Source organism: Electrophorus electricus, chromosome 19 (assembly GCF_013358815.1).
Source record: "Electrophorus electricus isolate fEleEle1 chromosome 19, fEleEle1.pri, whole genome shotgun sequence".
In the NCBI taxonomy this organism is placed as follows: Eukaryota; Metazoa; Chordata; class Actinopteri; order Gymnotiformes; family Gymnotidae; genus Electrophorus; species Electrophorus electricus.
Window position 1 is genome coordinate 2,538,240 of NC_049553.1, and position 13,505 is coordinate 2,551,744.

At 38.8% G+C, this 13,505-nt stretch overlaps 1 protein-coding gene across 1 annotated transcript; it reads right to left on the reverse strand.

Moving 5' to 3' along the window:
* Positions 1-1,408: 1,408 nt before the first annotated feature.
* On the reverse strand, positions 1,409-9,876 carry arsj (arylsulfatase family, member J). The gene is made up of 2 exons (XM_027013097.2): positions 9,457-9,876; positions 1,409-3,450 (listed from the first exon to the last, which is right to left on the reverse strand). Exons 1-2 carry the CDS (start codon positions 9,759-9,761, stop codon positions 2,067-2,069), a joined length of 1,689 nt encoding a protein of 562 aa, XP_026868898.1. The 5' UTR covers positions 9,762-9,876; the 3' UTR covers positions 1,409-2,066.
* Between the last annotated feature and the right edge of the window lie 3,629 nt (positions 9,877-13,505).

The following is a 13,505-nucleotide window of genomic DNA, read 5'->3' on the forward strand; positions in this document are numbered from 1 at the left end:
TATAAAATCCAGCCTGTTTTCATTGTGTGGAGGCATCAGGGAGGGCTGACCTTGGAGTAGGGTGCAGCAATGTAATATTTATGCCATGAACTTCAATATTAATTTGACAATTTAACCACATCTGTAAGTGTTTTACATGGACTACTTTATTTTGCCCTCTTGAACCAAAATATTATTAACTAAATTACTAAAAAGATACTTGTTTTGTTCTTCATTGGGTTAATGTATCTACAATGTCAATGTTGATCATGGAAATTTTGCATTCAAATACCAGTATACTGTACGTCCGGGCTAAAATGACCTAATAAAAAGATCTCCTATTAGTGTTAAACTTGGGAATGCTGTGCCTTAATAATCAAGATGACAGTTCACATAGGCACATTATTCCAAAAACATTCCATCATTAAAAAAATATTCCAAAAGCATTCCAGCAACAGGAATATTACCATTTCTCTTTCTCTTTGTGTTTTCTGCGACCAACACCCACATATGTAATGTCATGATTATTTCCCCCCAGAAACTCCCATGGCCTTTGCAGTGGATGATATATGTGGCACCCCAGGGATCCTGATGGTTTAACTGAGCCAGAAAAGATTAATAGTTTTTTCCCCACTTGAATGGGAGGTCTTATGGACTAACTTGCCAATAGCCGATATAACACAGAAACATTACTGCATGTCAGCAGATTTTGTTTGTGTATATTTACGGACAGGGGAACGATATTGTAAAGCAATCTGTTACAAGCTCAGTGTAAATGAACAATAGTTCAATAAAACACTAGGGATCACAAACCTAGCAGAAAGGCAAATTCTGGCACAGCAAGGCTAGACACACTAACATAAAAACAGTGTAGTCAGGCAACTATGCTAATTTACAAAACCTGCCAAAATATTACATGTTAAAGTGTCTCGTAACCTACAACAGACTGTAGACTACAGAAAAAGGAAATTGGAAATTGTAGGTTTGTCATCTGTGTCCTGGAACTTGGGAGAAAAGATGTGAAAACATAGGCTGTAAATCTAAAAAAGAACTAAATTATAACCTAATTTGCACAGTGTTGTGAAACTGGATAGATTCTAAATACACATGGTGAAACATGCTAGCTGTTCTTTTAATGTTGGGCTGCTCTCTAACTACCATAAAACACTCATTGTTCCAAAAGAAACTTCATGGTTAATTTCAGAGAACATAAGTTTTTTGTTTGCATCTCTTGTGCAGTTGAAGTCATCTCACCGTGACTTTGAGAAGTGCTTATGCTTTACTCTGTTAAACACTTAAATTGTAAACTTCCACATCCTGGCTTCATATAAGCAGGAAGTTGCAACCAAGATGGTTGTAGCCTGAAGAGAGGGAATGGCCTGAAAAAGGAGAGAAGATCAAAGACAGAGAGCAAGATGGAAGAAAGAGGTTAAGAGTTCACATTTGTCTTTTATTGGTTTACATTCAAGTTTAGCTGGCATTGGACCACATAAAACAAAATTACATCAAGACAAAAGACAAAAATCTTTCAAATAAATTTCAGAGTCTGATTTCAGGAAAACAAAACATTTTGTATTCACTATGACATTTGTCTGACATTGTTGTGTTTTATTTTATTTTGATTTAAACTAAATTTTATTTTGATTTTAACTAAATTTCTTTTGATTATATACAGCATAGAATTTCTCATTTGAATAGTTTATCACAAATTCAACATCTGTAAACTAAATATATTTTTACCTATCATTACAAACCAAAAACTAATGTGAAAAAAGAAATAAAAAGCTACACATGCAATAAAGTATGTAAAAATAAATATTCTTTTATGCTCCGATCATTGTTCAGAGTCTTAGTTGAGCACATCAGTGTTTAAAGTGGGTTACTTTCTAAGAACAAGATCCACAATGGCAAGTTACTGGTTCCTTTTTGCTTACATATAAAATATCCATCTAGAGGTAAAACTAAATATAAAACTCTATCAGTGATATTGACCATGTGAACGGATTGAGTCTGTCTGTCAGTCCCTGAGATGGTGGGTCTTTAAAAGTATAAAACTAAACTCAAAGCAAATGAACAACAAAGAATTCTTAGGCCTTTCCTTTAAGCTTCCCTTTCTGTTTCATATTCTTCTTACTTTTCATATTCCCTAAATGACTGAAAAGACTGTTGTCACTTTCATCCTCCTCTTTGTCATCATCTGAGTGCCAAGGTCCCCAGACCCCTCCATTGTATTGAGGATTGGAGCGGTAGTCCTTGGGCGGATAGCGGCATGGTACTGCTGTCTTGTTGTACTGCAAAAGTCGGAGGAGCATCCGCTTCACTATGTGCGGATAGCGCCTTGACAGGTCCACACGCTCAAAAGGGTCTGCCGTGATGTTGAAGAGCCACACGGACTTCCCTCTGTCCCAGCGCACACGCTCGTTGTGCCAGCGGTTAGCTAACTGGAGTGTAGAGAAGGTCTGTGGTGGGACCCAGTCGCTGTAGCCTGGAACGCCTGTCAGGAGCTTCCAGTCACCGACGCGAAGGGCAGCCTGGACAGCTGTGTTCCAGATCCCATAGCCAGCTTTCCAGGAGCCATTTTTGGCTTTGGTGAAGATAGGGTCAATGTTGTGGAGAATGTCGTGTCGTGGTGAGGGACGCCCTTCACTGATTGACTCCCAGACATCGTAGCCATCCAGGCTCTGGTTTTCGTCCAGTGTACCTTCCCCAAGCGTTACAAGCGTTGGGTACCAGTCAGTGATGTGGATCAAGGCCCGGCAGCGAGTTCTCCTCTTTGTCAGCAGGGGGCTGTGCACGAAGCCCACTGCCCGTATTCCTCCCTCCCAGTAGGTCCCTTTGCTACCTCTCAGTGGCCAGTTGCTGCCCCCTGCCAGAGGCTGGCCCCCATTGTCCGAAGAGTACACCATGACCATGTTGTCATAGTAGCCATAGCGCTTGAGTGCGAGGGTTAAGTTGCGCATGGCCTCATCTAAGCAGCTGACCATGGCGGCATACTTGCGACGTTGCTGGTTTGGAATGGATTTGTAGCGCTCCAGATAACGAGCTGGAACCTGCAGTGGAGAATGCACGGCCTGGAATGCCAGGTACAAGAAGATGGGCCTTTTGGGGTTGTGGGAGGCAAGGACACTCAACGCCTTCTGAGTGTACATGCTGGTGGAGTAAATGCCTTGGTCCTGCTCCCAGGCCGCCTCTTCTCCTTCGTGAAGGTCATAGCCACACATGCCAGGACTGTCGCATTTGTAGTGGCTGTAATAGTCACCGCTGCCCAACAGAGAGCCGAAGAAAGTGTCGAAGCCACGCTGAGTGGGCATGCAGCCGCGCTTGTAGAAGCCGAGGTGCCACTTGCCCACCATGTGAGTAGAGTAGCCCGCACTCTTCAGCTTTTGAGGGAGGGTGACGTTCTCCAGGGGGAGGCAGTTGGGCTGTGTGGGGCGGATGATGGAGTGCTGGAGTCCAGTGTGTATTTGGTACCTGTGGAGCAACCAAATGCATTTACAGGTTTAATAATAAGAAAAACACATGCCACCCATCTGGCCCAAGAATTACCCATGTATGCATTGTTTATTTGCTTTCATTTAGTTTTAAAATAGCAGTCTAGGAAAAGACCTTGGTTCTCTTATAACAATTCTATCTAGGCAGTGGGCAGAGTTTGAACACCACAGACCTGGTGCATGCAAATGAAGTTCAAGTGACTCATGCTTTTGAGCAGTTTGAATTTGCTTTGATTAAGATCTCCTCTTTTGAAGCTCATACAAACACAGCTTTGTTTTGTCTGGTACAAGTTGCAGTGTTTACACTGTAAAATGGTTGATTAATCTCACCTCAACTCCCAGGAGACAAAACATGGAGATAAAAATCATACCTTATTCCCCTGCAGATGCTTTTCCAAACCCATAGTTACATCCAAGTCATTACACACAGCCTAAAATTTAGCATGACCTGGATTAACATAATTGCTACATAAAAATGAAAAGATTACTGGACAAAAAAAGTACTCTCAAAATAATTTCAATGGATCCAATTCTGACTCACACTGCATTGGGAACCCAGCCCACTTCCAATCAGGTTGGTAACAAAATGCTCGTGGTGGTGACTAAACAGACACATACTTGAATGTAGGCCCCGCCTGAACAGTTGAATAACTTCAGAGTGCCAAGTGCTGGTTACTATCTGTGATTTATGACTTAAATGACAGAGATGTTTATTTTTTTATTTTTAAATGTCATTTACAAGTAAAGATGTAGTCTGCCGGTACCTGATGCTGACAACAAAACAAGCCTGAAAATTACTACAGCAATTTTATTACCTTCCTCTGGAACAAACTGAGAAAAGGTACTGGTGCCACTGACTTCATAGCTGTCTGCCTTTCTGTGTGCCCAGACAGCCAGACTGCCCTCATCCCTCTCTTTTTCTCCTTCCCTTTCCATTCACCCCTCCTCTCTTGGGAGACCAAGTGAACAGGCAGCCCCTCATCAGGCAGCCAGAGAAATGAGAGCTCCATTTGTTTTTGGAAGTTGCTAAACTGTACGTTATGCAAGTTGCAGCATAACGTACAGATCAGCATGTTCTTACAGTGTTCTACTGTCCATGCATGTGGATGCACACACACACACACACACACACACACACACACACACACACACACACACACACACACACACACACACACACACACACAATTTAACCCACCCGCAAGCAAATATCCTGTTTTGTGATCTTTTACCACAGTATTAAGAGGTGGTATGGTGTTCTTACACATGACCTAAGACAGGGTATTATGACAAAGATGATGTACATACTTTCATGTCCAATGCTTTCATGTTTGGTTGCTACAGCAACAATTCTTCTAATAGACTGGGCTGATTTTCTACATTGTGTCCAAAACTAAGTATTAGTGTAAGTACATACAAAGACAACCTAAACAGAAGGTGTTTGGTAATGATGTCTGAACACTATCTTTAAATGTTCACCCTCCTGGATTAGTTTCCATAAATTATGAAATTCCATAGCACACCTACATGACATGATTAAAGAATGGAATAATAATCACATCTAGTAGTTGGGGAAAACCTTTCATATCTACTGTGGTTTCAGCACTGGTGGTCTCTGCAACAAGCTCTAGAGATAGTGACTGTATTGTTGAACTTACTCCCCCACAACAGATTGCTTACATACAGGAAACTATGAATCAGATGCTTTTATTCTCTATGGTGGCTCAGTCCCTGCTTGATTGTATACTGCCCACTAACAACACAAAAATCAAACAAAGGCCCATGTTATAATTTTCATGAGCTATTTAAGTTTTAATTTCCCTTAACCATACTCTGTTTGGACATAAATACTGTTTCAGAGCCTGCCTCAACTTTAATCTTTAATAATTAGCAAAAAATTATTTGGCAAGCCAGTGACATTTTGTATACATTTCTGCACAGCTTGTTTTCCTTTGCTTAATATATTATTAGCCTATTTTCACTTGTCCCATGAATCATTATAATGCTTGTTAACGAATGCTAGCCTATTTATACATATACATACATATAAATTACATACGAGATCAATGTTTTTGTACAACTTAATAACAGGGCTTATGGCAACATCTTATTACCAGGAGTGTCTTGTTGGTCTCTGCTCTTCCCTTAACCCTCGCCTTCTAGAAGGCATGCAATAGGAATGCTATGGGTGTAGAAGTCCTGCACAAATCAGTCATCCATACAAAGATCCCAACAATGCATGGTATGTGCACGTACACGTGGACCACATCCTGGGCTTTCCTTGGATGATTGTACAAAGATATGGGCAGCAATGATGGAGGGTGTAGTAAATTATTAAGTGAAGTCTTTAAGGGATTACTGAAATAATTAACATCTCAGCAACACATTGTTTTAGCTCTGATATGCTCAGTTGTAAACCAGCAATGTACATGCTCTTTGGGTTCAATGAACTACAGCTCAGCTTCTGAACAGATGACAGTTTTACCTGTTTAAAGATTTACATCTGTAGCTAAACCATTAAACAAAAGATTTACAAGACCTGTTAGCTGTGCTTGGGAAAGATCAGGCAAATGTGTTATAAGTGAGCATATGCAATAACAAAAGAGAAAAATAAATATCATACCAAGGCAAAACTGAATAACTTCATTAACTGTCAAATCTGTTTAATCTGTTAAAATCACATATTTCCAATTCACATTTACAAGATCAGATGTTGAAAGAGGCTTTCAGAATCCTGAATTCATCTCAAATCACGCCATCACATTGATTTGCTTAGATAATTACTGTAGTATATCTCCAGCTCTTCACAAACACAATTAACAAAAATCTAAAATATATATTTGTATGAAATATAAATATATCACAAGACACATGTTTTTGGCCACAAAAGCCACTGGTCTCTACCAATCCCACACCAACCTACACACTATTCCTTTACTTCCCTCCTACATCTGGTCAGCATAAACACATTTGACTCCTATCTACAGCTAATGATATTCAGACCTCACAACATGATAACATGTTCCCTTAGTCTTTCCCTCCCATCTACAGATGTTCAGATGCATGCTCTTGAAGCTTCAGACTCTACCTAGTGTATTAAACTCCCTCTCTCTTTGGATGTCTTTCATCCTCTTACTAATGCCCAAACTGGAAATCTTATTTTTCACAATGCTGCCATTGTCCATTGCACAACATCAATGACATTGGCTGTGTTCGAAATAGCCTACTACATACTACTCACGTAATGATTGGGCCACAAATCAGAATGTAACCAAAGTTAATTTTTCCAGTATGTGAAAGATACCCAGATGACGTACTCTAGCCAAATATTCCAGTGCATGACCAGAGTCATCTTCATGGTGCATGCCGTCAAGCAACGGTGCCGAAAAATCTTTCACAAATGGACGGAACCTTCATATATTCGTGTGACCCCCGTAATATGATTTGTGTTTGTCACATTCTGGAAACTATACAGCATACTACTACGAGGACCACTTTGCAGTATACAGTATATACTGAGTGCAGTAAGCAGTAAACAAAATTTAGTAGGCTATTTCGAACACAGCCATTCTGTCACATTTTCTGTGACTTTCTGTACCTGGTATATTGAAATGAAAGCATCTAAATATAAAATGGGAAGGACCAGACATACTTCTTTGCCATTTAAGGTCATACAATACCAAGCGAAATACCAAGTGAATTCTTTTGCCAGGTCAACAGAAAGTGATAGTAGATAAATTTGCATTACATGATTTGATATGGCCGTCAAATTCATTCTGTAAATAGGCCTAAGCTGTGTTGTATAGCTCAAATACTCATATCTATGCAAGTGATCTACACTTTAGGGAATGATGCATATACACGTAGGAGTTCATTGGTGTGTCTGAGTTTCAATTTGGCCAGGATTCACCTGGATTTGGATTCATCTTGTAAGGCAGTTTGTCAAGTGATGACTTGGTCTCAAGAAGAAAATCCCCCAGGAGATAACCAGATAAGGCTGTCTAATTTTCACTGACATTTTCACAAGCTGGACACAACAAGTATTGGATGAAATATTTTTTTGATGTAGAAAAAGAAACCCAGCCCACTTATCAGGTTACAGGTCGGTCACCTTAAATATCACACCCACATATGACAAAGGAATTCAGTGTCTGTCTGGGCAGGTTTGAATTGAACGTTTCAGGCCCATTATCAGCTGATTCACAACACCCCTACTTTGCACCCTCCAGCACTTTTACGAACAAAGAAGGCCGACAATGTCTGACCAACTCAGTGGCATTTTACTGACATATTTCGCATTATTACTTCTGTGTGAAATCCCTTACTATGAACCTTTACTATGAAGCTTCTGCCCCTGCTGGAGATGATTTGAAGGGCTCTCTCGGATATGCCGGACTGTTGAGGTCATTCAGGGGCCACTTGAGAAGGGGTTGAAGTTTATGCAGTTGAACTCTGTGGCCTTGTAAAGAAAGCCCCACCAAGTTTTGTACTTACTGGCCCCAGTACAATATTCCGTCTTCTAATTCCTGGAACTTCCAATTTTAATCCCAACCCTGTCAAACATCTAAGTACTTTGCTAACTAAGTCAACTAGGAGACAAAAATGTTCATTCTTCTATCCCTTAGGAATGTGAGGGTTTAACTTGTCTATTGAGACATGCCTCTGATCTCTACTCAAGTCAGAGGGGAAATGTCAACACATAGGTACTGAAACACTTTATGAGGCTTTATGCTCTCCACATAATCCCAGTTACAGATGACAAAGGCACAGACTGAAAGGTGCAGACTGAAAGGACTAACCATTCTACCCTGAAAGTAACTGAAGAGTAACAGAAGTTTCTACATGTAATATGCAACTTCAAAGCCCAGGTGGTCTTGTCCCTTCAAATCAGTGGGTTCAAATAGACCCTGTAGTTAATTTAACAATGGCGATTTTTTTTTTTTGTGTGTGAGGTCCTCTTGGATACACGGAAGCAGACCGTTCATGGGAATGGTTCCTGGGAACTCTGAGGAACTAATCATCAATTTACACCAGCTCCTTAAATGCAAATAGCCTTCAATGCGTATTGAAACCATTTGGGTTACCGTGCTATTATACACTCTTCAAATAATGATATATAGTTAGGTACGTAGGTACTTAAAGGGGTTCTATTTTTTAAAAACTATCCCTGTCCCAATGCATACATGCCTTTTTCCTATATCACAAGAGAAGGAAAGGTCATTGGTCTCTGACAACATGTATTCAAACAATTTTGGTTTCTGACAAGCTTTCTATTTAGGTGATACCATTTATTTTGTGGTCCTTTAAGGTGCTGATAGTGAAGCCAATTTTTAATTATTTTCAAAGCAGGCAATCAAAAGAGGTGGATGGTGAGCTTCCAGTATCCTGAGGGGTGGACCAGATGTTTCACCACAGGTTAGGCCAGTGAAGTGCTTTATAAAAAAAAAAAAATAAAAAAAAAAAAATAAAAAAATCATCACCCAGCAATGTTGTTTTGCTTTATTTAAATGAACACAGGACTCCAGGGCATACAGGATGAAAAATGTTATAATGCTAAAAACTAAATTTAGAGCAAGTGAATGTGTATTTGTAAATAGATTATTTACAATAATGTGCAAGAGAGTCTAGGATTTAAAGTGAATGTGTTAGCTAATCAATGACATTGTCTAATATGACAATGACATAAAGTCACCATAAAGCCATCAATGTTATGTCAGCGTTATCAGTGTTCATCATAGTCATTACCTGTGGCAGGAAAAATTTGCACTGTAGGAGTTTAAGCAACATGAAGTTAATTATGCACAGGCAACTTGCATAATTACCTAACTGTTTTAATGTTATGGTTGCCCGTACTAAACACCTGCACAATAACCCAGTGTGTAGTATAATAACCCGTATTTGTACTAGCCTTTTATTTTAACAGATTTGAGTGCAGCCAGTGCAGTCTAGATGCAAATATTATGTACAGACAATTAAGAAATCTCACCTGCCGGTCATAAACTGACTCCGGGAAGGGCTACACAGAGGCTGCACATAGTAGTTTTCCAGTTTGACTCCTGTTGCAGCGAGCCAATCCAGTGTCGGGGTCTTGATTTCGGACCCGTGATATCCCACGTCTCGAAAGCCTTGGTCGTCGACCATGATAAAAATTATATGCGGCTGGGAAGAGGGTTTGTCCACTTCATTCGCATGATTTAGTGAATTCGAGTATAAGTTATTTGCCCATGTTCCATAGGTAGAGCTTGCTATGCTGCAGAGATAAAATCCAGTCAAAACCCCGAGAACAAACATCGTCGCCTCGGAGCTCGTGTTTCAGCAGTCAAACCATTCGCTTTACTTGTTTGCTTAACTATCGAGAAAATCAAAGCTGATATTGAAACTGCATCTTGTTGCTTCTTTCACAGCTCAGTGGTACATTGTGTCTGCATGTCATGGTCAGACCGAGCGCTCTCAGTCCGAGGCGATGCTCGCAAGCGGGTGTAGCAGAAGCGCTTGGAAATTAGGTTCGCATTGTCTCCATTACCATCATTAGACGAATTGCAGCTGTGTGGCAGCCTTGGAAAGTATATCTGTAAGCGGTACAGTAGAAAATGGGATTTTCAAGTTTTTCAAAGAAAAAAAGCTACGTTCTCCTAACCAATCTCTAGACTGGTTGTGGAATATTCAACGTTTAACCAATGTTGTCATTCATAACATTACTTCTGTTTTACTGTAAATCGTACATAAATATAACAGACCAAGTATATATATATATATATATATATATATATATATATATATATATATATATATATATATATATATATATAATATTTTCTTTACGATGTTCAGTGGTTTAAATTACAAAGTTTCTACACTCTCACTTGCTCTTCTGTTTTTCTTTGCAGTTCGTATGGTCGTACGCCTTTATGCCGTTACCTATACACTGAAGCAACCCTTCGGCAAATGTAGCGTTCCACAATGCGCAACATATTTGAACCGTCACGGTCTTCCCAAGACTCCTCCCTGCCTCACACAGATGGCACTCTACAACTAAATCCTGAGAACGGTTATAATCCACTCTACAAGTAAATCCTGAGAACGGTTATAATCCACTCTACAAGTAAATCCTGAGAACGTTTATAATCCACTCTACAACTAAATCCCAAGAACGTTTATAATCCACTCTACAACTAAATCATAAGAATGCTTGTTTCTGTCTCCCATCACTGGAGACAACTGCCATCTTTTTATGTTAGGCTGAAACCCGTTTATGATCTTCCAGCTGCTATGACCTTTCTAAAGTGACATGTAAGATCTAAAGTGACTGTAAGATCTGTTTTAAGAAGTATTATTAAAATAACAAAGTAATGAATTTACTAAAAGAAAAATTAAATTAACATTAAATATATACACACACACACACACACACACACACACACAGAGATAACGTCAAGAGAAAAAAGACGTTTTGGATAGTGGTTGCAGGCTACAGTACCATAGTTATTATCTGACTCTAATGGTCAATGGTTATTTGACTCATGTTAAGCATGTCTTGTCTTGTTTTTGGTTCATCTGTAGGAGAGTAGTAGGCGATCCTTAAAAGGAATTCTAAAGTGTTTAAGTATAATATTAGCCACTGTTTTATTTGTAGGACTATAAGTCATCATCAAAGGAATTCTTGTCGTCTTAATAATATATTGTTTATATGTCAGTGCATACTAAACAGGTGAAACACAAGGAAAGGCATAATCCTTGATTTCTTAGGAAATCCACAGTTATGAAAATAACATTTCCATATATATATATATATATATATATATATATATATATATATATATATATATATATATATATATATATATATACATACATACATACATACACACACCATGTTCAAGTCGGGGAACTGAGAAAGCTACTGAAAAGGTTTCTGTAGTGATTGAACCATTTTGTGTATATCTGGAGATATGTTGTCAAACTGGAAGATCCAAAGACACCCCAGTGTGCATCAAGATTTTGATCACTTGGTATTTGGAGTCCATACATCCAAACAAGATTCCCTAGAAAGGGGAGCAGCCTTACAACTTCACAGATCCTTTCAGGAGTTTGTGGCTGACAGGAGTTTGTGGCTGAGTTTGTGGCAGACAGCAGAGGATTTGTTCTGGCAAGTCTTTCAAATGTTTTGATGGCATGAAGTTGGCATTTAAATGTAATTGTCAAGACCTGTAGTTTTTATGTAGTTCTGTCCCTTCAAACTATTGTCCTCGCTGCATGTACAGACAAAATACAATATTCTTTGGGACAGGATTGTTACAGCTTTAGTTCTTTAAGTCTTAATTTCAGTAATAGCAGAGATATTTTCCGGTGTGAAGCTATTTCCTGATTTATGAACTCAAAACCTTGTTTCATCTGTGTTTCATTTCACTTGTTTATTACTTGATCTTTCCCATGTGGCTAAATGAGTAAAGGCATTTAACTTGTGTTTCACCTCATATTTACACCCCCATGAAAGAGGAAGCTAGGGTGGCTACTTAAGAGTTTAAATGACTCATATTTGATTACCAAAGGTAAAATATAAATGGGAATGGGAATGTTGTTCTTAAGAATTTTTAAGGGTGCCAGTTGTGCCCTTTTATAAGGATTTGTTTCATAATTGATCATATCTAAAAATATCAGAAAATTTTCTTTCTGTCAGATTTTATATCCAGAGTTCAAGCTGATAAACGACAGATGTTTTTTCATAGTCTTTTTTTTTTTACCAAGTGTATAGATAATTCTAAAGGGCAATATATGTCTTCCCCAAGTGACTTGAAAATGTGCATAAACTAACTTCTTATCTGGGCTGCACCTTTAATTGTTGTTCTATGGTCAGAGAAGGAAAAAAATCATCAGGTCTCAGTGATCCAGATAGCTGAAGGCAGACTTCACCAGTTCTGTACATTTTAAGGATATGATGCATTTCTTATATCCAGGCTGATTTTGGCCTTCAATTCAATTAAAATGAAGCAATCCTTATTGAGTGCAGGCCCAGATACAAAACAAATTTACTGATCCTGCACTGCAAATAAATAGGGTACACACATTGACATAGGATATGTTTTGCTGACAGAAAAAAAAAAAGTTCACCCTGCATGAAACACACACACACACATTTTCCCAAAAAGGGCAAATATATACCTGCTTATTATAGCCTGCTCATTATAATGTAAGTGATGAGTAAAATAGGAAATCCCTAAATGATTAAATGTGGCAGTGTGGTTCAACAAGGCAAGCAAGGAGGCACACATGCACACTAGCTGCTTGTGCTGCCTATGCCAGAGACTGTGGGAACATTTACACAGATAACATGAATGTTTGAGGCATTCCAGATACATGCATGCTGTGCAAATTTAATTAGCCTTCATCCTACGCTGCTTTACTGTATTTCCTCCAGAACTCCACTAAGGGTGCAGAAATTTACACTGTGGGTTCAGCACAAGCTTTTTCACCCCTGTAGACCTAAGCTTGCTTCAGTGAGTTATTTGATGCAAGCTGAAATCTGGAGTATTTCAGTGTTAACTCATTGGTGTTAATAACCATAGTTTATATTGGAATTCAGTAATTGGTTTAATGCTTGTATGCTTGATTTTGTGTGTGTGTGTGTGTGTGTGTGCATGTTTATTCTGCAATGAAAATGAGTTAAATGAGCTATCTGTAGACTTTAGAGTGTTGCTTATGCGCAAGTCTAATTAAACAATAAAAATTATGTCACTACACATCGCATTGTTTTGTGCATTAAAGCTTTCAACTAACTGTAAATGAATGGACTGGCAAGTGAATGTGAGAACAATGAACACAGACCTCTTTATTTTCACCTTTCTCACGATATCTTAGGAGAAACCGAAGCTTGACATTTAGCATACAGGCAGCTAAAATTCAGCTAAAAACAGGATTAAGCTATTAAAAAGGTGTTGCCATACCATATACTTCTATAAGACTACTGGGGATTAGTAAGTGAAACCCTTGGCAATAAGACCAGATTTTTTAAAGATTTAGCAGATGGATCCAGGTTTT

What these genes read in the sequence shown, in the direction of transcription:
- arsj (XM_027013097.2), bottom strand. Translation starts at nt 9,761, where the DNA reads ATGTTTGTTCTCGGGGTTTTGACTGGATTTTATCTCTGCAGCATAGCA. An exon ending in AGTCAGTTTATGACCGGCAG is followed by an intron (nt 3,451 to 9,456) that starts GTGAGATTTCTT and finishes GTTGCTCCACAG; the next exon opens with GTACCAAATACACACTGGAC.